The 26,377-nt window shown below is 47.6% G+C and overlaps 1 protein-coding gene across 4 annotated transcripts in view; it reads right to left on the reverse strand.

The window, feature by feature from the left end:
- Positions 1–26,377, reverse strand: part of LOC138252556 (zinc finger protein 135-like) — a 226,431-nt gene that overhangs the window by 17,924 nt on the left and 182,130 nt on the right. The window contains exon 3 of one of the 4 annotated variants that reach the window (XM_069205749.1): positions 10,111–10,245. The exons of 1 other annotated variant lie outside the window; for it this stretch is intronic. In XM_069205749.1, the coding sequence (XP_069061850.1) occupies positions 10,111–10,245 (135 nt within the window). Of the gene's footprint in view, positions 1–10,110; positions 10,297–18,938; positions 19,212–26,377 lie in introns of all 4 variants that reach the window. 2 more of the 4 variants (XM_069205748.1, XM_069205751.1) reach the window with 2 other exon arrangements.

The following is a 26,377-nucleotide window of genomic DNA, read 5'->3' on the forward strand; positions in this document are numbered from 1 at the left end:
ATCACTCACTGACTGAACTAGAGAGATTCTTTTTCGCACACTACCAGTAGGTGTCTTGGTGTGTCAAAGACGCACATTGAAGTTTGCATTAAACAATCAGACACTTTAAGAGAAATTGTGATGTTGTAGATATTAGGTCTTTTCTTGGTCTACCTGAGAAAGTAATCTTGGTGCATCCTGGCATTATGAAAGCTACTGACTCAGAACGCTGCATGAGTCCGGGCTGAAGAAGGCTTTGGGATGTGGCTCAACAGTAAGCGTAGACAGGAGAACCCCTCACATATCAACCACTTAACCGCTGAGGCTTTTCCTCCCCAATCTTCATCTTTTTATTTTATATTTGGGGCCCTTTGAGCTCAAACCTTCATGACTTTTTTTTTACCCACAAAAGATATATAAAGAAAACTTAAGTCCTTTTTTCCCACATGCTTTGGTTTCTAAAGTTCAGGGTTTATGGATTCTCCTAGACAAAACAAAATATAGGTTTTTTTCACAAAATAAATGGGGGAAGGGGTGGGATAATGTGCTGTGACATCAGGATTTTTCCTTGAAATTTCAATTTTTCTAGCAACGTAGGAAGCTGTGTGTAGGAAAGTACCATCTTGCCTGGCATGTTACCCCCATATTTCACTGTATATATGTTGTTTTAGTTGTATGTGTCACTGGGACCCTGCCAGCCAGGGCCCCAGTGTTCATAAGTGTGCCCTGTATGTGTTCCCTGTGTGATGACTAACTGTCTCACTAAAGCTCTGCTAATCAGAACCTCAGTGGTTATGCTCTCTCTGCTTTCTAAATTGTCACTAACAGGCTAGTGACCAATTTCACCAATTCACATTGGCATACTGGAACACCCTTATAATTCCCTAGTATATGGTACTGAGGTACCCAGGGTATTGGGGTTCCAGGAGATCCCTATGGGCTGCAGCATTTCTTTTGCCACCCATAGGGAGCTCTGACAATTCTTACACAGGCCTGCCACTGCAGCCTGAGTGAAATAACGTCCACGTTATTTCACAGCCATTTACCACTGCACTTAAGTAACTTATAAGTCACCTATATGTCTAACCTTCACCTGGTGAAGGTTGGGTGCTAAGTTACTTAGTGTGTGGGCACCCTGGCACTAGCCAAGGTGCCACCACATCGTTCAGGGCAAATTCCCCGGACTCTGTGAGTGCGGGGACACTATTTCACGTGTGCACTATACATAGGTCACTACCTATGTATATCATCACAATGGTAACTCCGAACAAGGCCATGTAACATGTCTAAGATCATGGAATTGTCACCCCAATGCCATTCTGGCATTGGGGAGACAATTCCATGATCCCCCGAGTCTCTAGCACAGACCGGGGAACTGCCGAACTGCCTTTCCCGGGGTTTCACTGCAGCTGCTGCCAACCCCCCAGACAGGTTTCTGCCCGCCTGGGGTCCAGCCAGTCCTGGCCCAGGAAGGCAGAACAAAGGACTTCCTCAGAGAGAGGGTGTTACACCCTCTCCCTTTGGAAAAAGGTGTCAGGGCTGGGGAGGAGTAGCCTCCCCCAGCCTCTGGAAATGCTTTGATGGGCACTGATGGTGCCCATCTCTGCATAAGCCAGTCTACACCAGTTCAGGGATCCCCCAGCCCTGCTCTGGCGCGAAACTGGACAAAGGAAAGGGGAGTGACCACTCCCCTGACCTGCACCTCCCAGGGGAGGTGCCCAGAGCTCCTCCAGTGTGCTCCAGACCTCTGCCATCTTGGAAACAGAGGTGTTGCTGGCACACTGGACTGTTCTGAGTGGCCAGTGCCATCAGGTGACGTCAGAGACTCCTCCTGATAGGCTCTTACCTGTGTTACTAGCCTATCCTCCTTCCTAGGTAGCCAAACCTTCTTTTCTGGCTATTCAGGGTCTCTGCTTTGGGGAATTCTTCAGATACCGAATGCAAGAGCTCACCAGAGTTCCTCTGCATCTCTCGCTTCACCTTCTGCCAAAGGATTGACCGCTGACTGCTCAGGACGCCTGCAAAACAGCAACAAAGTAGCAAAGACGACTACTGCAACCTTGTATCGCTTCATCCTGCCACCTTCTCGACTGTTTCCTAGTGGTGGATGCTCTGGGGGTAACCTGCCTCCTTCTTGCATCAGGAGCTCTGAAGAAATCTCCTGTGGGTCGACGGAATCTTCCCCCTGCAACCGCAGGCAACAAAAGACTGCATCACCGGTCCTCTGGGTCTCCTCTCAGCACGATGAGCGTGGTCCCTGGAACTCAGCAACTCTGTCCAAGTGACTCCCACAGTCCAGTGACTCTTCAGTCCAAGTTTGGTGGAGGTAAGTCCTTGCCTCCCCACGCTAGACTGCATTGCTGAGTACCGCGTGATTTGCAGCTGCTCCAGCTCCTGTGCACTCTTCTGGGATTTCCTTTGTGCACAGCCAAGCCTGGGTCCCCGACACTCTAACCTGCAGTGCACAACCTCCTGAGTTGTCCTCCGGCGTCGTGGGACTCCCTTTTCTGACTTCGGGTGGACTCCGGTTCACTCCTCTTCCAAGTGCCTGTTCTGGTACTTCTGCGGGTGCTGCCTGCTTCTGTGAGGGCTACCTGACTTGCTGGGCGCCCCCTCTGTCTCCTCATCCAAGTGGCGACATCCTGGTCCCTCCTGGGCCACAGCAGCACCCAAAAACCCTAACCGCGACCCTTGCAGCTAGCAAGGCTTGGTTGCGGTCTTTCTGCGTGGGAGCACCTCTGCAAGCTTCTTCACGACGTGGGACATCCATCCTCCAAAGGGGAAGTTCCTAGTCATCTTCGTTCTTGGAGAAACCAAAGCTTCTTCCATCCGGTGGCAGCTTCTTTGCACCCTCAGCTGGCATTTCCTGGGCATCTGCCCACTCTCGACACTGTCGCGACTCTTGGACTAGGTCCCCTTGTTTCACAGGTACTCAGGTCCGGAAATCCACTGTTGTTGCTTTGCTGGTGTTGGTCTTCCTTGCAGAAACCCCCAATCACGACTTCTGTGCTCTCTGGGGGTTATAGGTGCACTTTACACCTACTTTTCAGGGTCTTGGGGTGGGCTATTTTTCTAACCCTCACTGTTTTCTTACAGTCCCAGCGACCCTCTACAAGCTCACATAGGTTTGGGGTCCATTCGAGGTTCGCATTCCACTTTTGGAGTATATGGTTTGTGTTGCCCCTATGCCTATGTGCTCCTATTGCAATCTACTGTAACTTTACATTGCTTGCATTACTTCCTTTTGCTATTACTGCATATTTTTGGTATTGTGTACATATATCTTGTGTATATTTGGCATCCTCATACTGAGGGTACTCACTGAGATACTTTTGGCATATTGTCATAAAAATAAAGTACCTTTATTTTTTGTATATCTGTGTATTGTGTTTTCTTATGATATTGTGCATATGACACCAGTGGTATAGTGGGAGCTTTGCATGTCTCCTAGTTCAGCCTAAACTGCTCTGCTATAGCTACCTTCTATCAGCCTAAGCTGCTAGAAACACCTCTTCTGCACTAATAAGGAATAACTGGACCTGGTACAGAGTGTAAGTACCCCTTGGTACCCACTACAAGCCAGGCCAGCCTCCTACAAAGAGCATATATGTTTTTGTGAATATTGGAGACAAACCATACCGCTTTTGCCGGCAACCTATCTTACTGTAGCCTTGAGAAAAGCACAGAGTGAAATAAATGCCTTGTTTAAGAACGCAGTGCTGACCTAGGCGAAGAACAGCTAGATAGACAAAATAAAACAAGACCGCAAGTGTGGCTAATGCTAAAATAATATAACAAAGCTAAGATAAAACATATCTAGGTTAAAGTGCACAGCGGCAGGTCTAGCTTGGTAAAATAGCGTGTGTAAAACTATAGCTGAAAATGGTTACACAACACCCTCCCTTTGCCAGTTCAAAGGTGGTTCAAAGTCCAACTTAATATATAAAAGCTACTAAAATTCTTCCTAAAGCATGTATATATGGGAACGTCAATAATGACAAGTTAAAAGACACTGGAACATGTATTTAGAAGGACAATTTAAAATGTTAATTGTGGAGTCAAGAAAAGCCGAATTTCAAAAGTCAGAGTCATTTGTAAAGTCACCAACTGAATCCGGGACAATTGAAGACAGGAAATCTTCCACTTCGGCACGTGGTAAGGTAAGAAGTTCCTCACCAAGGAGCATTCATGTTCAAAAGCCTGGACTTCGGCCGACGCAGCAACATTCCGTGGTGCGCCCAACAGTGAGTTTAGAGCTGCATGATCCACAAAGGGCAACTCATTAACAGCTTCCTGTAGCAAACTCACCCTCAAGGTGCATGTCTAGTAATGAGCCCTCAGCGAGAACATCAACAGATCAGCATCCAATGAAAGCAAGCGCTGCGTAGAGAGACAAACTTTCAGCGCACATTGAAAAGGGCACCAGAGGCACCGAAACATAGACTGCACACAATGCAAAACCGGTCTGAATGACAGAGACCAGTCACACTCCAATTGCTCCAGGAGTGGTGCTCCAAAGTACTGCATCATGCGTTCACAAAACAGCTGCGCTGGTGGAAACGCTTTCAGTCCTCCTTCTTGTAAAGGGACAGCCATTGCGCAGAAAAAGTTGCAATTGCAAGATGCCACCTATTATAGCCAAGTTATCGGAAACCCCCGAAAATACTGGAAAATATTGAATGGATGGCTAAAGGTGTTAAGCCAAATATAGAGGAGAAAGTGTGAACAAAACCAGAACCAACAGCCTTAAAAAAATGTGCGATCCCAGTAGTACTGGACGCATTAAATATCCAACCCACAAGTTCACCAGAGTGTCTAGAAAGTTAGTACTTAAAAGGGACTGTATCTCTGCGGATGACCTTGCAACCTGAAGCGCATAGGTCTTGCGTGCAGATGAAAGTGCCACATTTTTTTGAAACAATAAAGCCTCGAGTCTGCTCAACTTATCAGAATTCACATTTGAAGTAGCAATATGAGGCCAAATCTCAGCTACTTCCCTCTGTCGTGTAGGAGGAAAAAGTACATTCCTGCAGCAGATGGTATTTTAGCCACAGTGAAAGGCAACTTTTCTAATTTCTCAATATTTAACATGACATAGGTTGCTTCTTTTTTAGCTTTGTTGTTGTTGCGTTAAATTAAATGTAGAAAATATGTCCTTCACAGTAACGTGTTGCCAGGGAACATGACCTGCTTTCAGTGTTCGTAGTGTCCAACCTAACTGCATAATGTATTGTAGTTGACTCTGTCCATGGTATAAAGAGGACCTGCCGCTCAGTACTATGTCTACTGCAGAGGAAACAATGTTGTTTAAGGTGTATATTCAGTTGTAGGAGGCTGGCCTGACATAGTGGGTACCTTGTGCCAGGTCCAGTTATCCCTTATTAGTAGAATAGAGGTGTTTCTAGCAGTTTAGGCTGATAGAAGGTAGCTATGGCAAAGCAGCTTAGGCTGAACTAGGAGACACGCAAAGCTCCTACTATACCACTTATATCATATAGCACTATATCATAAGAAACACAATACTCAGAGTTACTAAAAATAAAAGTACTTTATTTAAGTGACAATATGCCAAAGTATCTCAGAGGATACCCTTACTTAGGAGGTAAGTAATATACAAAAATTATATGTACACAAACCCAAAACAGGTAAGTAACAGCAAGAAAAGTAGTGCAAACAATGTAGAATCACAATAGGATGCAATAGGTAGACATAGGTCTAGGTGCAACACAAACCATATACTCCAAAAGTGGAATGCGAATCACAAATGGACACCAGACCTATGGGAGGTTGTAGAGGGTCGCTGGGACTGTAAGAAAACAGTAAGGGTGTCCAAGATACCCCACCCCAAGACCCTACAAGGTAGGAGTAAAGTTACCCTACTACCCCAGAAAGACACAATAGTCGTGATAGGGGATTCTGCAAGAACCACAAGCACCAGCAAAACACTGAAGACGGATTCCTGGACCTGAGGACCTGTAAAGCAAGGGGACCAAGTCCAAGAGTCACAAAAGTGTCCGGGGGTGGGGGGGGCAGGAGCCCAGAAAACCCTGGATAAAGGTGCAGAAGGGCTGCCTCCGGGTGGAAGAAGCCGAAGATTCTGCAACAACGAAAAGGGCTAGGAACTTCTCCTTTGGATGGAAGATGTCCCACGGCGTGCTAGAGGTTGCAGAAGTGTTTCCAGGCAGAAATACCATAAACAAGCCTTGCTAGCTGCAAAAGTCGCGGTTGAGGATTTTGGTGCTGCTAGGGACCAGGAAGGACCAGGATGTCGCCCCTTGGAGGAGGAGACAGAGGGGGCGCTCAGCAACTCAGAGAGCCCCCACAGAAGCAGGCAGCACCCGCAGAAGTACTGGAGCAGGCATTTAGAAGATCTAAGGACAACGGTTGACTCAGACCCACAAAGGAGGGTCCCACGACGTCGGAGTCCAACTCAGCGGGTTGAGCACTGCAGGACGGAGTGCTGGGGACCCAGGCTAGGCTGTGCACAAAGGAATCCTTGGAAAAGTGCGCAGAAGCTGGAGCAGCTGAAAATCACGCAGTACACAGGTTTGCTGTCTGGGGCAGGAAGGCAAGGACTTACCTCCACCAACTTTGGACAGAAGGGCCACTGGACTGTGGGAGACATTTGGACCCAGCTCCTGTGTTCCAGGGACCATGCTCGTCAGGACCCAGAGGACCGGTGATGCAGAAGTTTGGTGCCTGCGTTAGCAGGGGGAAGATTCCGTCGACCCACGGGAGATTTCTTCTTGGCTTCCAGTGCAGGGTGAAGGCAGACAGCCCTCAGAGCATGCACCACCAGGAAACAGTCGAGAAAGCCGGCAGGATGAGGCGCTACAATGTTGCTGGTAGTCGTCTTGCTACTTTGTTGCGGTTTTGCAGGCGTCCTGGAGCAGTCAGCGGTCGATTCTTGGCAGAAATCGAAGAGGGAAGTGCAGAGGAACTCTGGTGAGCTCTTGCATTTGTTATCTGAGGAATAGCCCTGAGGAGAGACCCTAAATAGCCAGAAAAGGAGGTTTGGCTACCAAGAGAGGTAAGAACCTATCAGGGGGGGCTCTGACATCACCTGCTGGCACTGGCCACTCAGAGCAGTCCATTGTGCCCCAACACCTCTGAATCCAAGATGGCAGAGGTCTGGGACACACTGGAGGAGCTCTGGGCACCTCCCCTGGGAGGTGCAGGTCAGGGGAGTGGTCACTCCCCTTTCCTTTGTCCAGTTTCGTGCCAGAGCAGGGCTGGGGGATCCCTGAACCGGTGTAGACTGGCCTATGCAGAGATGGGCACCATCAGTGCCCATCAAAGCATTTCCAGAGGCTGGGGGAGGCTACTCCTCCCCAGCCCTTCACACCTATTTCCAAAGGGAGAGGGTGTAACACCCTCTCTCAGATGAAATCCTTTGTTCTGCCTTCCTGGGACTGGGCTGCCCAGACCCCAGGAGGGCAGAAACCTGTCTGAGGAATTGGCAGCAGCTGCAGTGGAAACCCCGGAAAGGCAGTTAGGCAGTACCCGGGTTCTGTGCTAGAGACCCGGGGATCATGGAATTGTCCTTCCAACACCAGAATGGTAATGGGGTGACAATTCCATGATCTTAGACATGTTACATGGCCATGTTCGGAGTTACCATAGTGACGCTACACATAGGTAGTGACCTATGTGTAGTGCACGCGTGTAATGGTGTCCCCGCACTCACAAAGTTCAGGGAATTTGCCCTGCACTATGTGGGGGCACCTTGGCTAGTGCCAGGGTGCCCACACACTCAGTAACTTGGCACCTAACCTTCACCAAGTGAGGGTTAGACATATATGTGACTTACAAGTTACTTATGTGCAATGAAAAATGGCTGTGAAATGACGTGGACGTTATTTCACTCAGGCTGCAGTGGCAGTCCTGTGTAAGAATTGTCTGAGCTTCCTATGGGTGGCAAAAGAAATGCTGCAGCCCATAGGGATCTCCTTGGAAAGCAGAGAGAGCATAACCACTGAGGTTCTGGTTAGCAGAGCCTCAGTGAGACAGTTGGGCATCACACAGGGAACACATACAGTGCACATACTTATGAGCACTGGGCCCCTGCCTGACAGGGTCCCAGTGACACATAGACTAAGACAACATATATACAGTGAAATATGGGGGTAACATGCTGGGCAAGATAGTACTTTCCTACACTAGTCTACGAGAGGAGCAGGCCTCACGGTAGTGGAAAACGAATTGGTGAGTTTTTCACTACCAGGACATGTAAAACACATAAGTACATGTTCTGCCTTTTACTTACATAGCACCCTGCCCTATGGGTTACCTAGGGCCTAACGTAGGGGTGACTTCTATGTAGAAAAAGGGGAGTTTATGACTTGGTAAGTAGTTTTAAATGCCAAGTTGAAGTGGCAGTGAAACTGCACATACAGGCCTTGCAATGGCAGGCCTGAGACATGGTTAAGGGGCTACTTAAGTGGGTGGCACTATCTGCCTGCAGGCTCAATAGTAGAATTTAATTTACAGGCCCTGGGTACATATAGTGCACTTTACTAATGACAGGTAAATTAAATATTCCACCTGGGTATGAGCTATGTTTGAAGGGAGAGAGCATATGCACTTTAGCACTGGTTAGTAGTGGTAAAGTGTGCAGAGTCCAACAACCAGTAAAAACAGGGTCAGAAAAGTGGAGGGAGGCAGGAACAAAGTTGGGGGATGACAACCCTAAGGCTGTCAGGTCTAACAAAGGATAAGCCAGTTACCATAATTTAGGGAAAGAACACATGCACTTTAGCACTGATTAGCAGTATAAAGTTGCCAGAGTCATAAAGCCAGCAAAAACAAATTCAACAAAAATAGGAGGTCCGAAGGCAAAAATGTCAGGGAAAACCACGCCAAGCATGACAGGCCTAACACAAGGGATGTCTTTTTTCCATCTCTTCCCGGCAGGCCTTTGTCTGAAATGAGAGAGCGGCGCCGATTAATGAATACTGGCTTCTGGGGAAGTGTCAAGTAATTCATGCAGAATGATTTTACATTTGGGTTTGTGCAGTAAGGTGATCGGTCATTTTGTGGATTAAGGGCCAGATGTACGAAAGGATTTTACCCATTCTGTGTCTATGGGAAAAAGCTTTCATACATATGGCCCTAAAATGCTGACTATTTTTTTGAGGATGGTGCACAAGCATAATGTTCCTGAATATCCTTCACCATATCCTGTAATACAAGAGACACCGCCACAAACTTCGCCACATCGTGTGGCAAGGAAATATCAAGTTAACATTTCTGCTTACATGCCACCTCGACGCATATTTTAGGAGTGCGTTCTACATAAAATATTAGGGTCTTCGGAATAGGTGCAAATACCACATGTCTAGTGCATTTCACTCAAGGTGGATTTGTTTGTGCTCTCTTTGGGGGAAGAATGTGAGGAACTCACAACAAATAAAACTAAATCCTGCAGGGAGTCCGAAAGGTTTGGCGCATGTGTAACACATACTCTCTCTACGTAGGTTTTAGGAGCTGTGTAGGTCATAACTTGTTTGTTTGTTTTGCCTGCTTATGCTGGTAAGTTCCTCTACCAGGATTACCTACCAACTACAGGACATCTACTGATTTGTGAATAAGGAAGACCCTGAGAATGTACCAAGGAGATTAGAAAATACCTTCCTGCGGCCTGTCTTAGCTCTTAGCACCAACCTGTTTGGCAACTCACAAAAAGTGTAAGCCAACCGCTGTAGCTGTAAAGGCACTATGTTAAAGACATTGCAATAACCTCCTTAAAAACAACTGTGGTAATACTAATATTCAGATTTATCAAGACATGCAAAGAACCTAAATATTAAATGATCTCTCCTGCAGAGCTACAGAGCCTGGTAACTGTCTAACGGGGCTAGGGCAGCAGCATTCAGGACCAGAATTCACTAAACCAGTGTGCTTTACACATTGTCCCATTCGAGTACTTTCTTGTAGAACATGAACTCCAGGACCAGAGGTTTCATTATACTCTCTGCTGTATAAAGTGCCAATCACCTCACAAGCAATGTATGTGCACCCTGGAAGAGACATTGCAGAGAACATCTTGAACAATGAGGTGTCCATGCGTCCACTCTGATGGTTTATGATATTCAAACATGCAATCCACTAATCACAAAGAGCGCTGCCTACCAGGTGTCACCATCATCAGCTTCGCCAATACGCCTGTGGGCAGTGGAGGGGACACTTTGCTCGGGTGTCTGAGCTGGATGTGCTGGATGAGAGCCTCCGGCACGTCGCCCACATGTTCAGGAAGGCACTGCCCGCCTGTGTAGGAGAAGGGAAAGCCATTCGTACTTCTAGATTTAGGTACATGTTCTACAACCAACACAGAAAGCACGGGTCCTTAAGGAGACATCGAAACAATCTCTTCGAAGAAAAAAAAGTGCATTCATTTTTAAAAATACAAACTGTAAACTATTTTAGTGTGGGAAATGAGCATTATTATTGGAAACATTTTCTGCTATGATGTATGCCTCCTTCAACAAACAGAAAATGTACTTTGAGTTGCACCAGTGAGGGTCTTGGTGCTGGAGGAGAGGAGCAGGGGAAGTTTTCTCTGGACCTTCTTTAACTGTGTAATTTGTAGCACAGGAGTAGCATGGCAGCCAACGTTTCAACTTTTGGATTTAATTGGATTACTAATCTGGAATTAACAACAATTTATCATTAAGGCAAAATATATAGGTAGACGCAAGGAGTTGGTCCATGAACTCCTTTCCAAAGCATCTGAAAATAAAATGAGTAAAGATGGCTCAAAATCAAAAGGACTCAAGGATTATTCATTACATTGGAGAGACTGACTAAATGAGAATCATCGAAATGGTGGCTAACCCTGAAAAACTATCTAGAGGTTGATCCTATACCTACGGGTGTTAGGATCAACATCTTTCCCGCTGTTGAAGATTTAGATAATGCAAGAAACCTCCACAGATCTTATGTGTATGCTTACAGAGCAGGAAGATGCACAAAGATTGAAAATTTCTAAGGAGATAAAAGATGAGAAACAAGAGATTATGGACCTTAAGTGTCCAGAGAACACAGAAAAGTAGTTTACTATACAAGAAGAGGTGATGTCGAAATTTCAAGAAGAGATCAGCAATAAGGGAGAAATCTAAGTTTTTATGTGATGAAGGGGACTATTTGTCTGGAAGAGTGTATACCCATGCACGCAGATACAACAGTGCCTTTTTCTAAGAAAAGTGAAGATAGTGAAGGAACTACTAAACATAATATTGAGATCCGAGTGTCAGTACATTATCCAGCTCAGAAGGATAATTTAATTGGATCTGACTCGGATATTTCTATGTCTAGCGAAGAGATGGTTTCAACAGTGATAATGTATTGATGACATCACTCGCTTTTTTAGAGGAATTGAGGCATATAAGATTGTTGGAACAGTGAAACGAAGGACACGTCAGGGCTCACAAGGTCAACCAGACAAACTACAGAGAAGTAAAAGAGGGGCTAAGAGTAGGAACAACAGAAGAGACCTTGAAAAAGAGGGAGTAGGAGCAAGAGCACAAAGGAAAGGGGATTTCAAGGAGAAAGTATAGTGGCAAACTTATCGGATAGATCCTTAGATAAGAGTGAATTGGATCTTTTGAATGGAGGACTAGGCTTTGCTCTTTTGAAATCTCTCAACGAACTACAGATTAAAGTTGATTTATTGAGATTTGGTCATAGATTGAAACTAAAAAACTTTTTTGACAGGTTGTCAGAACAAAGGTCACACGTGGAGATTAAAAGGATATAACAGTATAAAAGATTTGTTAGATACAATCACACTGATGAGTTTGGAGGGTGGTACATATACGGATTTTAAAGATCTAGCCAGAAAGTTTGAAATAGGTTAAGATCACCAAAAGAAAGTGGTCTCAAATACAGAACTAGGTTTACTCCTGAAATGCAAATGGATAATGTGATTGATATTTGTATGATTTGGTGCTGAAAGAGTTTGGTGCATTTACGAATGTAAAGCAACATTCTAATCTGACTAAAGATGAGTTTGCGGCACTGAAGAGTTTGAAGGAGGATAGCTCATGAATTATCAGACAGGCTGATGAGGGGGGTAATGTTGGAGTATACGGATGTCTATTTGGCACCACCTAAGTTGTCTACTCTTCCCTTGTACATCAAAAACACCAAGGATATGTTAAACTAAATCATGGATATACCATGGGGCTATGAGTATCTTCTAATCGCAATGGATGTGTAAAGTTTATTTACTAGTATAGAGCATGACAAGAGTTAGATGCAGTCAAATCTATTTTTTGCTTATGAAATAGGATATCTATTTAGCACATTCAAGAATGTTTTTGGATCTTACGAAGTATGTCCTTGTGAATAACTTTTTTTTAATATCAAGATAGACTCTATTAACAAAAACAAGGCAAGGCGAGGGGTTCCATGTTTGCTCTCTCCTATGTCAACCTATTTATGGGCTGATATGAGAGGAAGCATGTCTGGAATGACCATCTCTTTGGTGGTCATTACGATTTTGGCGGTCCTATGACCGACAAGATGGCGATGGCGGTCGCACCACCGGCAGCCCGATGGAGAAGACTGCCCTATTATAATAATGGTAGTGTTCTCAACAGAACACAGCGAATACACTGCCAGTGCGGACGGACCACCGTGGCTGGCTGCAGGCCTTTTCAGGTCAGGCAAGACCATGTTTCCGCCGACCATATTACGAGGTTGCACACCACAAGGATTTACGGGGCGGTTTCACTGCCACAAAAAGCCTTGCAGAAACGAACAACATAAAAGGAGACACTCACCTTCAGGAACACAGACACATCCACAGCCACTATGGAACCCGAACTTGAAGTCTTCCCACTGCTCCTGTTGGCTATACTACTCCAGAACCAGAGATGGCGACGAAGACCACCACCGTAAGTACACCCGCCTAGCACACACTGGAGGAAAGGCGATCAGTACACACCCATTCACAACACACAACCCCTGTACAGCTAGCCACACACGCAAACATACACCCATATAAACACACAAACATCTACATACACACACTCACACACAAACAACACACACCATAGCCAACATACACGTGCCATACACACACCACACTGCACACACACACCACCGCCACTGTTAAACGCATCTAAAGACAACACCACGAGTCACACAACGACAAAACCATGGTAACCACACAAACACATTGTCAGAGAGGCACACCGCACACCTCTACAGGAAAAAACATACTGGCAGCAACACGTAACAACAGCACACAACCAATACAAACAATAACACTGCCAAACAACGTGTCAGATCACACGCCATGTCCACCCAACACACAAAATACATCACAGATGCATCACAAAACACACACCACTACCTCACAATGTCACACAACACCAACACATCACAACAAGCCCATAGCACAACTCACCCACACAACTCATGCTGCTACACAAACACACCACATACACAGAAGACACACACCAATCGCACATATACAACACATACATGTGGAAGGAAAGGCAGGACAAGTTTGTAACCATCGAGACCAATGGTTAAGTGGTGCAGATATAATAAATATATAAAAAATGATTGGGAAAAAAACTATATACAAAATGGGCCTACTGGCCAGTCCAAGTGTTCACAATGCCCCAGGCACACTGGGCAATGTCTCTGGGCCCAACTTTACCCCTGACTGCAAAGTGGCCTCCCCATGGCAGGGGCATCAATGGGCCAGGCAGGCACCTCCAGGGTGATAGGGGGGTGAGGTATGGTTTGAGGTTTGAAGGGGTGACCCTCGTATTTGTAGGGGTCGAAGTCTTTGCTGTGGGAGTGGGAGGTGGAAGGACTGAGTTTGGAGAGGGTAGCAGGGTGTATTGGAAAAACAGAGACTGGGTCAGTGGGAGGGAATAGGACAAACTCATAGAGGAATCTTTTTTTAGGAACACAAGGGCGGTCATGGGAAAAAAACATTTGGGTGTGGAAGGAGATGGAATGCTTGAGAGGTGTGTATGTGCCTTGGGTTCTGATGCATGGGTGGATGCCATGTGTGTGCTGGGTGTCTTTTGGGTGGGTGAGTGCGGGCGTTTAGTTGTACTGGGAGGAAGGAAGGGAGATGCCAGGGTGGATGTGCAAGTGTCTGTTGGGGTGGTGTCTGCATGCAAGGTGGATGTACTGCATGTGGAGGTGCTGGTAGTCGTGGTGAATGTGTATATGGTGTATGGAGTGGATGTATGGGTATCTGCTATTGTGGTGATGGTAGGCATGAGGCAACTGGTGGCTAGATCTGGGAGTGTTGATGTGTTGATAGCAGGTTTGAGTGGTGTAGTGTCTGTGAGGGAGGAGGTGGCTGGGAAGTCTGTGTAGGAAGTGGATGTTGTTGTGTCTGCATGTGTCTGTTATCTGTGCACATGGCAGTGGTTTGACTTGTGGTGCCTGTGTTTGTCTTTGTGAACCATGTCTATTGAGGTGGATGAATGATAGCCTGACTGTGTGCTCTGGATGTGTGTGGGATTGGGCACAGGTAGCTGGAGTGGGTACAGAAGATGAAGGGACACTGGCTGCCAGCAACGAGGAGGCCAGAGCCTGAAAGAATCTCTGCAGGCCAGTCAGGGCACAGTGAATGCCTTCTAGGTAGGCATTTGTCTATTGCATCTGTGATGTCAGTCCCTGGATGGCATTCACAATGGTTGATTGTCCCACAGAGATGGACCTCAGGAGGTCAATAGCCTCATCATTGAGGGCAGCAGGGCTGACTGGGACAGGGGCAGAGGTGCCTGCGGCGAAGGAGACTCCGGCAGGGCAACTGGGTGGGGATCTACAGGGAGGACAGTGCTGGTAAGGGTGGACATGGATGTTGCTGGGCTGGTCCCAAATGGGTCCGCCACCGCCAGGGAGCGTCCATTGGATGAGGAATCCGAGGGTGATGTTGATCTGGTCTCCCCTGTGGCACTCCCCTCACCCTCTGTCCTACGGGGTCCCATGGGCAGCAGCTTCCCCACTCGCCGGTGCCCCTTCTCCTTCGCCTGATGATGCTGATGCACACAGAAACAGAGGAAGAGGGAGGGTTGGCGAGAAAGTACGGGTGCAATGGGTCAATACCTAACCATCATTTACACAGAGTAACAACCTCAAAATCGACATGCATATCTGTGAGAAAGTAGCCTCTTTCTAGCCTTGTTACCCCCACTTTTGGCCTGTTTGTGAGTGTATGTCAGGGTGTTTTCACTGTCTCACTGGGATCCTGCTAGCCAGGGCCCAGTGCTCATAGTGAAAACCCTATGTTTTCAGTATGTTTGTTATGTGTCACTGGGACCCTGCTAGCCAGGACCCCAGTGCTCATACGTTTGTGGCCTATATGTATGTGTTCCCTGTGTGATGCCTAACTGTCTCACTGAGGATCTGCTAACCAGAACCTCAGTGGTTATGCTCTCTCATTTCTTTCAAATTGTCACTAACAGGCTAGTGACCCATTTTACCAATTCACATTGGCATACTGGAACACCCTTATAATCCCCTAGTATATGGTACTGAGGTACCCAGTGTATTGGGGTTCCAGCAGATCCCTATGGGCTGCAGCATTTCTTTTGCCACCCATAGGGAGCTCTGACAATTCTTACACAGGCCTGCCACTGCAGCCTGAGTGAAATAATGCACACATTATTTCAAAGCCATTTTCACTGCACTTATGTAACTTATAAGTCACCTATATGTCTAACCTTTACCTGGTAAAGGTTAGGTGCAAAGTTACTTAGTGTGAGGGCACACTGGCACTAGCCAAGGTGCCCCCACATTGTTCAGGGCCAATTCCCCAGACTTTGTGAGTGCGGGGACACCATTACATGCGTGCACTACACATAGGTGCCTACACCTATGTGCAGCTTCACAATGGTAACTCCGAATATGGCCATGTAACATGTCTAAGATCATGGAATTGCCCCCTCTATGCCATCCTGGCATTGTTGGTACAATCCCATGATCCCACGGGTCTGTAGCTCAGACCCGGGTACTGCCAAACTGCCCTTTCAGGGGTTTCACTGCAGCTGCTGCTGCCAACCCCTCAGACAGGTTTCTGCCCTCCTGGGGTCAAGCCAGGCTTGTCCCAGGATGGCAGAACAAAGGACTTCCTCTGAGAGAGGGTGTTACACCCTCTCCCTTTGGAAAATGGTGTGAAGGCAGGGGAGGAGTAGCCTCCCCCAGCCTCTGGAAATGCTTTCTTGGACACATTTGTGCCCAATTCTGCATAAGCCAGTCTACACCGGTTCAGGGACCCCTTAGCCCTGCTCTGGCGCGAAACTGGACAAAGGAAAGGGGAGTGACCACTCCCCTGACCTGCACCTCCCCTGGGAAGTGTCCAGAGCTCCTCCAGTGTGCTCCAGACCTCTGCCATCTTGGAAACAGAGGTGCTGCTGGCACACTGGACTGCTCTGAGTGGCCAGTGCCACCAGGTGACGTCAGAGACTCCTTCTGATAGGCTCTTTCAGGTGTTGCTAGCCTATCATCTCTCCTAGGTAGCCAAACCCTCTTTTCTGGCTATTTAGGGTCTCTGTCTCTGGGGAAACTTTAGATAACGAATGCAAGAGCTCATCAGAGTTCCTCTGCATCTCTCTCTTCACCTTCTGCCAAGGAATCGACTGCTGACCGCGCTGGAAGCCTGCAAAACTGCAACATAGTAGCAAAGACGACTACTGCAACTCTGTAACGCTGATCCTGCCGCCTTCTCGACTGTTTTCCTGGTGGTGCATGCTGTGGGGGTAGTCTGCCTCCTCTCTGCACTAGAAGCTCCGAAGAAATCTCCCGAGGGTCGACGGAATCTTCCCCCTGCTATCGCAGGCACCAAAAAGCTGCATTACCGGTCCCTTGGGTCTCCTCTCAGCACGACGAGCGAGGTCCCTTGAATCCAGCAACTCTGTCCAAGTGACTCCCACAGTCCAGTGACTCTTCAGTCCAAGTTTGGTGGAGGTAAGTCCTTGCCTCCCCACGCCAGACTGCATTGTTGGAAACCGCGTCGTTTGCAACTACTCCGGCTTCCGTGCACTTCCGGCGGAAATCCTTTGTGCACAGCCAAGCCTGGGTCCACGGCACTCTAACCTGCATTGCACGACTTTCTAAGTTGGTCTCCGGCGACGTGGGACTCCTTTGTGCAACTTCGGCGAGCACCGTTTCACGCATCCTCGTAGTGCCTGTTTCTGGTACTTCTCCGGGTGCTACCTGCTGCTGAGAGGGCTCCTTGTCTTGCTCGACGTCCCCTCTCTCTCCTGACGCAATTTGCGACATCCTGGTCCCTCCTGGGCCATAGCAGCATCCAAAAATGCTTACCGCACGATTTGCAGCTAGCAAGGCTTGTTGGCGGTCTTTCGGCGGGAAAACACTTCTGCACGACTCTCCAAGGCGAGAGGGATCTGTCCTCCAAAGGGGAAGTCTCTAGCCCTTTGCGTTCCTGCAGAAACCTCAGCTTCTTCTGTCCAGTAGAAGCTTCTTTGCACCCACAGCTGGCATTTCCTGGGCATCTGCCCATCTCCGACTTGCTTGTGACTTTTGGACTTGGTCCCCTTGTTCCACAGGTACCCTAGATTGGAAATCCACCGTTGTTGCATTGCTGTTTTGTGTCTTTCCTGCATTATTCCCCTACCACGACTTCTTTGTCCTTTGGGGAACTTCAGTGCACTTTGCACTCACTTTTCAGGGTCTTGGGGAGGGCTATTTTTTTTAACCCTTACTATTTTCTAATAGTCCCAGCGACCCTCTACACGGTCACATAGGTTTGGGGTCCATTCGTGGTTCACATTCCACTTTTGGAGTATATGGTTTGTGTTGCCCCTATCCCTATGTGTCCCCATTGCATCCTATTGTAACTATACATTGTTTGCACTGTTTTCTAAGACTATACTGCATATTTTTGGTATTGTGTACATATAACTTGTGTATAATTACTATCCTCATACTGAGGGTACTCACTGAGATACTTTGGCATATTGTCATAAAAATAAAGTACCTTTATTTTTAGTATATCTGTGTATTGTGTTTTCTTATGATATTGTGCAAGTGACACTAGTGGTACTGTAGGAGCTTCACTCGTCTCCTAGTTCAACCTAAGCTGCTCTGCTAAGCTACCATTATCTATCAGCCTATGCTGCTAGACACCCTATACACTAATAAGGGATAACTGGGCCTGGTGCAAGGTGCAAGTACCCCTTGGTACTCACTACAAGCCAGTCCAGCCTCGTACAATATCTGGATGAAATCATTGATTGTTCTAATTTGGTTATTAGGCTTATTTTTGATACAATTGCAGCCCAGACAAAGTCGATGGGGTATCCCCCGGACGAAACACGTGTTGGCTGTGGGGTCAGATTGGAACATCACTTATGGCAATTGTCGCAGAATAACGGATTGGATTGAATTTGGACATTGCTATTAGGCTGCGGGGTCAGACTGGAACATCACCCTTGGCAAATTTTGCTGAATAAACTAACTGCATTGGATTTGGACATTGATATTAAAAACACAAGACTTTTTGGAATGTACTGAAGACTGCCTCGCCTCTCAATTTGTGTGTTGGTATCTTACACCATTTCTAAGATACTTTGCTTTGTGCTCTATTACAAAGGACATTTGCAGTAACTTTGGCATATATTATTGTACCTTCTGTTTTACTAATGTTGATTTAACAAGTGCCTCTTGTCTGTTCACTATTTTGAGTTGTTTGGTTTGCCACACAGTTGGGGATCATGGGTATGGTCCTCTAAGAGTGCACCGTGTTAAAATTGATCAAAATTAATATTCACCTCATAGCCTTGAGCGCCATTCTTTCCCACAAGGAAACACCCTCACCTAGTAGGAACTATAATCGAGACAAATCCTGCCAGGATGGCTCATACCCATAGCCAATGTGCAAGTACCAATGATCTACACTACATTCTCTCACTAGTAGGCTACTGAAACCCATACATACCTACCATAAGCGAGTGTGTACTTACCTCTTTGTGGTTGCTGTGCTGCCCTCAAGTGCCCATCCACCTCAGGGTAGGCCACTGCCAAAATGCGGGCCAGTAGGGGGGGGTCAGGGTCCGAAGGTCACCCCTCCCTTGTTGGGAGGACGTCCCCAGCTGGGCCTCAGCGGTCTTACGGGCCCAGGGTCACAGGTCCTCCCACCGCTTTCTGCAGTGGGTGTTCTGCCGGGCATGGACCCCCAGAATCCGCACTTGCTTGGCGATGGCGCACCAAATCCCCTTCTTCTGATGGGCACCGACCTGCATGGGTGACACAGACAGGAGAAAGTCATGTAGAGTGGTATCACAGCAACACCAGAGGACTACATACATCAGACACATCTCATGACCACACAAACGTGCATGTACAGCACTAACTCCTTTGCCATCTGCATGCGTCCACTCTGTGTGTGTCGTCCCAACACGTTTCAGACTCACACACATCACTATCAGACAGGACAGTAACATAAGACTCAAATGCTGTTCTGGTGTGCCATAGAACTGTCCATACAGGGGTAGGACCCCACCGACTGCGGGACGTGGCATATTGGCTTCCAGAGTCAGAACACAGCAGCTCATGTAGTGGAGGTCTTGCTTGCAGGAGTGCCAGAAGTCAAGTCGGCTATGCAACAAAAAATGGCGGGTATGTCCGCCGCCTACATGAGCGTTACCGCCGGCAGTGATCATCATTGGCCCCAGTCTCCCATAGGCAACAATGTTAGCCAATGAGAAGTTGTACGGGAGTTGAGGATGCCTACTGCCATGACTATTAATGCCGGCGGAATTAGGTCACTTCCATCTGTTCTGTGCTTGCAGGACAGGCTGCTGCCATTTTACATGTATGTAGTGTATTGTAAGTGAATGATAAGTGCGTCATGTATGATGTTAGCGACATGTGCATAGATTACGTATGTTCACACATCAAAACATGGTTCACACATGTGATATTCATGGACAGTGTTGTTGGATGTACAGATAACTATGACACGACATGTGCAGTCCTTTGCTGGCTCATAGATGGGTTAACCATCTCTATATGTTCAAATTTCACATACATCATATTTCCTGTGGGAATAGGGTGTTGTTACATTGAAGTGGCCAATGTTTTGTGTGTGCCAAGCTGTCTGTCTGGGGCTGCAACTGTCATCAACGATGGCATTAACGGTCAGCTGACATGCCCAAATGGATTCAGTGTACTTCAGCGTTCTGTCCACACTACTCCTGCGTGCTACATGTATTGTGTTCGGTGGTGTAGGAGGCTGGCCTGGTTTGTAGTGGGTACCAAGGGGTACTTACACTCTGCACCAGGTCCAGGTATCCCTTATTAGTGTAGAAGAGGTGTCTAGCAGCTTAGGCTGATAGAAAAGGGTAGCTTAGCAGAGCAGCTTAGACTGAACTAGGAGACGTGTGAAGCTCCTACTATACCACTGGTGTCATATGCACAATATCATAAGAAAACACAATACACAGATATACTAAAAATAAAGGTACTTTATTTTTATGACAATATGCCAAAAGTATCTCAGTGAGTATCCTCAGTATGAGGATAGCAAATATACACAAGATATATGTACACAATACCAAAAATATGCAGTAATAGCAATAGAAAGCAATGCAAGCAATGTACAGTCACAATAGATTGCAATGAGAGCACGTTGTACAGGGGCAACACAAACCATATACTCCAAAAGTGGAATGCAAACCACGAATGGACCCCAAACCTATGTGACCTTGTAGAGGGTCGCTGGGACTGTAAATAAACAGTGAGGGTTAGAAAAATAGCCCACCCCAGGACCCTGAAAAGTGGGTGCAAAGTGCACCTAAGTTCCCCAGAAAGCACAGTAGTCGTGATAGGGGAATTCTGCAAGGAAGACCAACACCTGCTATGCAACAACGATGGATTTCCGGACAAGAGTACCTGTGGAACAAAGGGACCAAGTCCAAAAGTCACGATCAAGTCGGGAGTGGGCAGATGCCCAGGAAATGCCAGCTGTGGGTGCAAAGAAGCTGTCACCGGATGGTAGAAGCTGTGGATTCTGCAAGAACGAAGAGGACTAGGAACTTCCCCTTTGGAGGATGGATGTCCCACATCGTGAAGAAGCTTGCAGAGGTGTTTCTGTGCAGACAGACCGCAAACAAGCCTTGCTAGCTGCAAGGGTCGCAGTTGGGATTTTTAAGATGCTGCTGTGGCCCAGGAGGGACCAGGATGGCGCCAATTGCGTGAGGAGACAGAGGGGGCGCCCAGCAAGACAAAGAGCCCACTCAGAAGCATACAGCACCTGCAGAAGTGCCGGAACAGGCACTACGAAGAAGAGTGAACCGGAGCTCACCCTAAGTCACAAAGGAAGGTCCAACGACGCCGGAGGACAACTCAGGAGGTTGTGCACTGCAGGTTAGAGTGGCGGGGACCCAGGCTTGGCTGTGCACAAAGGAAATCCTGGAAGAGTGCACAGGAGCCGGAGCAGCTGCAAATCACGCGGTACCCAGCAATGCAGTCTAGCGTGGGGAGGCAAGGACTTACCTCCACCAAACTTGGACTGAAGAGTCACTGGACTGTGGGAGTCACTTGGACAGAGTTGCTGAGTTCCACGGACCACGCTCGTCGTGCTGAGAGGGGACCCAGAGGACCGGTGATGCAGTTCTTTAGTGCCTGCGGTTGCAGGGGGAAGATTCCGTCGACCCACTGGAGATTTCTTCGGAGCTTCTAGTGCAGAGAGGAGGCAGACTACCCCCACAGCATGCACCACCAGGAAAACAGTTGAGAAGGCGGCCGGATCAGCGTTACAAGGTCGCAGTAGTCGTCTTTGCTACTTTGTTGCAGTTTTGCAGGCTTCCAGAGCAGTCAGCGGTCGATTCCTTGGCAGAAGGTGAAGAGAGAGATGCAGAGGAACTCTGATGAGCTCTTGCAATCGTTATCTAAAGAATTGCCCAAAGCAGAGACCCTAAATAGCCAGAAAAGGAGGTTTGGCTACTTAGGAAGGAGGATAGGCTAGCAACACAGGTAAAAGCCTATCAGAAGGAGTCTCTGACGTCACCTGCTAGCACTGGCCACTCAGAGCAGTCCAGAGTGCCAGCAGCACCCCTGTTTCCAAGATGGCAGAGGTCTGGAGCACACTGGAGGAGCTCTGGGCACCTCCCAGGGGAGGTGCAGATCAGGGGAGTGGTCACTCCCCTTTCCTTTGTCCAGTTTCGCGCCAGATCAGGGCTGGGGGATCCCTGAACCGGTGTAGACTGGCTTATGCAGAGATGGGCACCATCTGTGCCCATCAAAGCATTTCCAGAGGCTGGGGGAGGCTACTCCTCCCCAGCCCTGACACATTTTTCCAAAGGGAGAGGGTGTAACACCCTCTCTCTGAGGAAGTCCTTTGTTCTGCCTTCCTGGGCCAGGCATGGCTGGACCCCAGGAGGGCAGAAACCTGTCTGGGGGGTTTGCATCAGCAGCAGCTGCAGTAAAACCCCAGGAAAGGCAGTTTGGCAGTACCCCGGTCTGTGCTAGAGACTCGGGGGATCATGGAATTGTCTCCCCAATGCCAGAATGGCATTGGGGTGACAATTCCATGATCTTAGACATGTTACATGGCCATGTTCGGAGTTACCATTGTGACGCTATACATAGGTAGTGACCTATGTATAGTGCACGCGTGTAATGGTGTCCCGCACTCACAAAGTCAGGGGAATTTGCCCTGAACGATGTGGGGGCACCTTGGCTAGTGCCAGGGTGCCCATACACTAAGTAACTTAGCACCCAACCTTTACCAGGTAAAGGTTAGACATATAGGTGACTTATAGGTTACTTAAGTGCAGTGGTAAATGGCTGTGAAATAACGTGGACGTTATTTCACTCAGGCTGCAATGGCAGGCCTGTGTAAGAATTGTCAGAGCTCCCTATGGGTGGCATAAGAAATGCTGCAGCCCATAGGGGTCTCCTGGAACCCCAATACCCTGGGTACCTCAGTACCATATACTAGGGAATTATAAGGGTGTTCCAGTATGCCAATGTAAATTGGTGAAGTTGGTCACTAGCCTGTTAGTGACAATTTGGAAAGAAATGAGAGAGCATAACCACTGAGGTTCTGGTTAGCAGAGCCTCAGTGAGACAGTTAGTCATAACACAGGTAACACATACAGGGCACACTTATGAGCACTGGGGCCCTGGCTGGCAGGGTCCCAGTGACACATACAACTAAAACAACATATATACACTGAAATATGGGGGTAACATGCCAGGTAAGATGGAACTTTCCTACACAACCCTCCCCCCCCCCCCCCCCCCCCCAAACGAAGGACAATAAGACTAGCCATGACCTGATGAGTCTTCATTGTCTAAGTGGAAATATCTGGAGAGTCCATCTGCATTGGAGTGGGTAGTCCTAGGTCTATGTTCCACTGTATAGTCCATTCCCTGTAGGGATATTGACCACCTCAACAATTTAGGGTTTACACCTTTCATTTGTTTTAGCCAAAGTAGAGGTTTGTGGTCTGTCTGAACAATGAAGTGAGTGCCAAACAGGTATGGCCTCAACTTCTTCAGTGCCCAGACCTCAGCAAAGGCCTTCCTCTCTATGGCAGACCAACGCTTTTCTCTAGGGGTCAACCTCCTGCTGATAAAAGCAACAGGTTGATCCTGGCCCTCAGAATTGAGTTGTGATAAGACTGCCCCTACCCCTAATTCAGTTTGGGCAATGAATTTTTTGGAGTAACAGGGGCTTTTTAGGACAGGTGCAGAGCACATGGCCTGCTTCAGCTCCTCAAAAGCTTTCTGACAGCTAGCTGTCCACAATACCTTTTTAGGCATTTTCTTAGATGTGAGGTGATTAAGAGGGGCTGCAATGGAGCCATAGTTCTTTATGAACCTCCTGTAGTACCCAGTGAGGCCTAAGAAGGCTCTCACTTGAGTCCGAGTTGTAGGGGGAACCCAATCTATAATAGTTTGGATTTTCCCCTGAAGTGGTGCAATCTGTTCTCCACCTACAAGGTGTCCCAGATAAACCACTTTCCCCTGCCCTATCTGGCACTTTGAAGCCTTGATAGTGAGGCCTGCCTTTTGCAGGGCCTCCAAAACTTTCCATAGGTGGACCAGGTGATCATCCCAGGTGGAGCTAAAGACAGCTATATCATCTAGATATGCTGCACTAAAAGCCTCTAACCCTTGCAGGACTGTTTTCACCAACCTCTGAAAAGTGGCAGGTGCATTTTTCAAACCAAAGGGCATTACTGTGAATTGGTAGTGCCCTCCAATAGTCGAAAATGCAGTATTTGCTTTAGCATCCTCTGATAATTTGATCTGCCAATACCCTGCAGTCAAATCAAAGGTGCTTAGATACTTGGCAGATGCCAGTGTATCTATTAGCTCATCTGCCCTGGGTATAGGGTGAGCATCAGTTTTAGTTACCTGGTTGAGACCTCTGTAATCTACACAAAATCTCATTTCCTTCTTTCCATCTTTGGAATGAGGTTTTGGTACAAGTACCACAGGAGAGGCCCATGGACTGTCAGAGTGATCAACCACTCCCAGTTCAAGCATTTTCTGAACCTCTTGTTTTATGCAGTCCCTGACATGGTCAGGCTGCCTATAGATCTTACTTTTGACAGGCAAGCTGTCTCCAGTATCTATAGTGTGCTCACACCAAGAAGTGGTGCCTGGCACAGTAGAAAAGAGTTCAGAAAACTGACGCAGGAGATTTATGCAGTGGTCTTTCTGCTCAGCAGTAAGACAATCTGCCAGAACTACACCTTCCACTAGAGCATCTTGTTCTGTGGAAGAGAAGAGATCAGGGAGAGGGTCACTCTCATCTTCCTGTCCTTCATCTGTTGCCATGAGCAGGGTGATATCAGCCCTGTCATAGTAGGGTTTCAGGCGATTGACATGGAGCACCCTAAGGGGACTCCTGGCAGTGCCTAAATCAACTAAGTAGGTGACTTCTCCCTTTTTTCAACAATAAGGTGGGGTCCACTCCATTTATCTTGGAGTGCTCTTGGGGCCACAGGCTCCAAGACCCACACTTTCTGCCCTGGTTGGTACTGAATCAGAACAGCCTTCTGGCCATGCCATTGCTTTTGGAGCTCTTGGCTGGCCTGAAGGTTTTTACTGGCCTTTTTCATGTACTCAGCCATCCTAGATCTTAGGCCAAGTACATAGTCAACTATGTCTTGCTTTGGAGCTTTTAAAGGTTGTTCCCAACCCTCCTTCACAAGTGTTAGAGGACCTCTTACAGGGTGTCCAAATAGGGGTTCAAAGGGGCTGAAGCCCACTCCTTTCTGGGGTACCTCCCTGTAAGCAAAAAGGAGGCAAGGTAACAGGACATCCCATCTCCTGCGGAGTTTTTCAGGGAGTCCCATTATCATTCCTTTGAGAGTTTTATTAAACCTCTCAACCAGTTCATTTGTTTGTGGATGATAGGGTGTGGTGAACTTGTATGTCACACCACATTCCTTCCACATGGCCTTTAAGTAAGCAGACATGAAATTGCTTCCTCTGTCTGATACCACCTCTTTTGGGAAGCCCACCCTGGAAAAGATTCCCAGGAGGGCCTTTGCCACTGCAGGAGCTGTAGTGGTCCTTAGAGGAATTGCTTCAGGATATCTGGTGGCATGGTCCACTAACACCAAGATAAACCTATTGCCTGAAGCAGTAGGAGGGTCAAGGGGGCCAACTATGTCAACCCCTACCCTTTCAAAGGGGACCCCAACCACAGGCAGTGGAATAAGGGGAGCCTTTGGAGTGCCACCTGTTTTGCCACTGGCTTGACAGGTTTCACAGGACTTACAAAATTATTTTGTGTCCACTGACATTCTAGGCCAATGAAAAAAGGGGACAAGCCTGTCCCAAGTTTTCATTTCTCCCAAATGTCCAGCCAAGGGAATGTCGTGGGCTAGAGTTAGGAGGAACTCTCTGTATTGCAAGGGAATGACCAATCTCCTGGCTGCTCCAGGTTTAGGGTCCCTTGCCTCAGTATACAAGAGGTTGTCCTCCCAGTAAACTCTGTGAGAGTCACTGACCTCCCCATTTTGCTGTTTGACAGCTTGCTGTCTTAGACCCTCTAGTGTGGGACAGGTCTGCTGTGCCACACTCAGCTCCTCCCTGGCAGGCCCCCCTCCACCCTAAAGCTCAGCAGTGTCTGCTTCAAGCTCCTCTGGTGTAGGTTCTGCACAGGGTGGAAATTCTTCTTCCTCAGAAGTTGAATCCACTGTAGAAGGAGGGATAGTAGGTAGTGTTTTACCTTTACTAACCCTAGCTTAAGGGAGCACTTGGTCCATTGTTCCAGGATCCAAGTCACCCTGTCCTTTTTGCTTTTTGGCCTGAGCCCTGGTCAAAGCAAAAATATGCCCAGGAATGCCCAGCATTACCGCATGAGCCTCCAACTCCACTTCTGCCCAAGCTGATGTCTCTAAATCGTTCCCTAGTTGACAGTCTACAGGTAAATCTG

Source organism: Pleurodeles waltl, chromosome 1_2, assembly GCF_031143425.1.
Source record: "Pleurodeles waltl isolate 20211129_DDA chromosome 1_2, aPleWal1.hap1.20221129, whole genome shotgun sequence".
NCBI lineage: Eukaryota > Metazoa > Chordata > Amphibia > Caudata > Salamandridae > Pleurodeles > Pleurodeles waltl.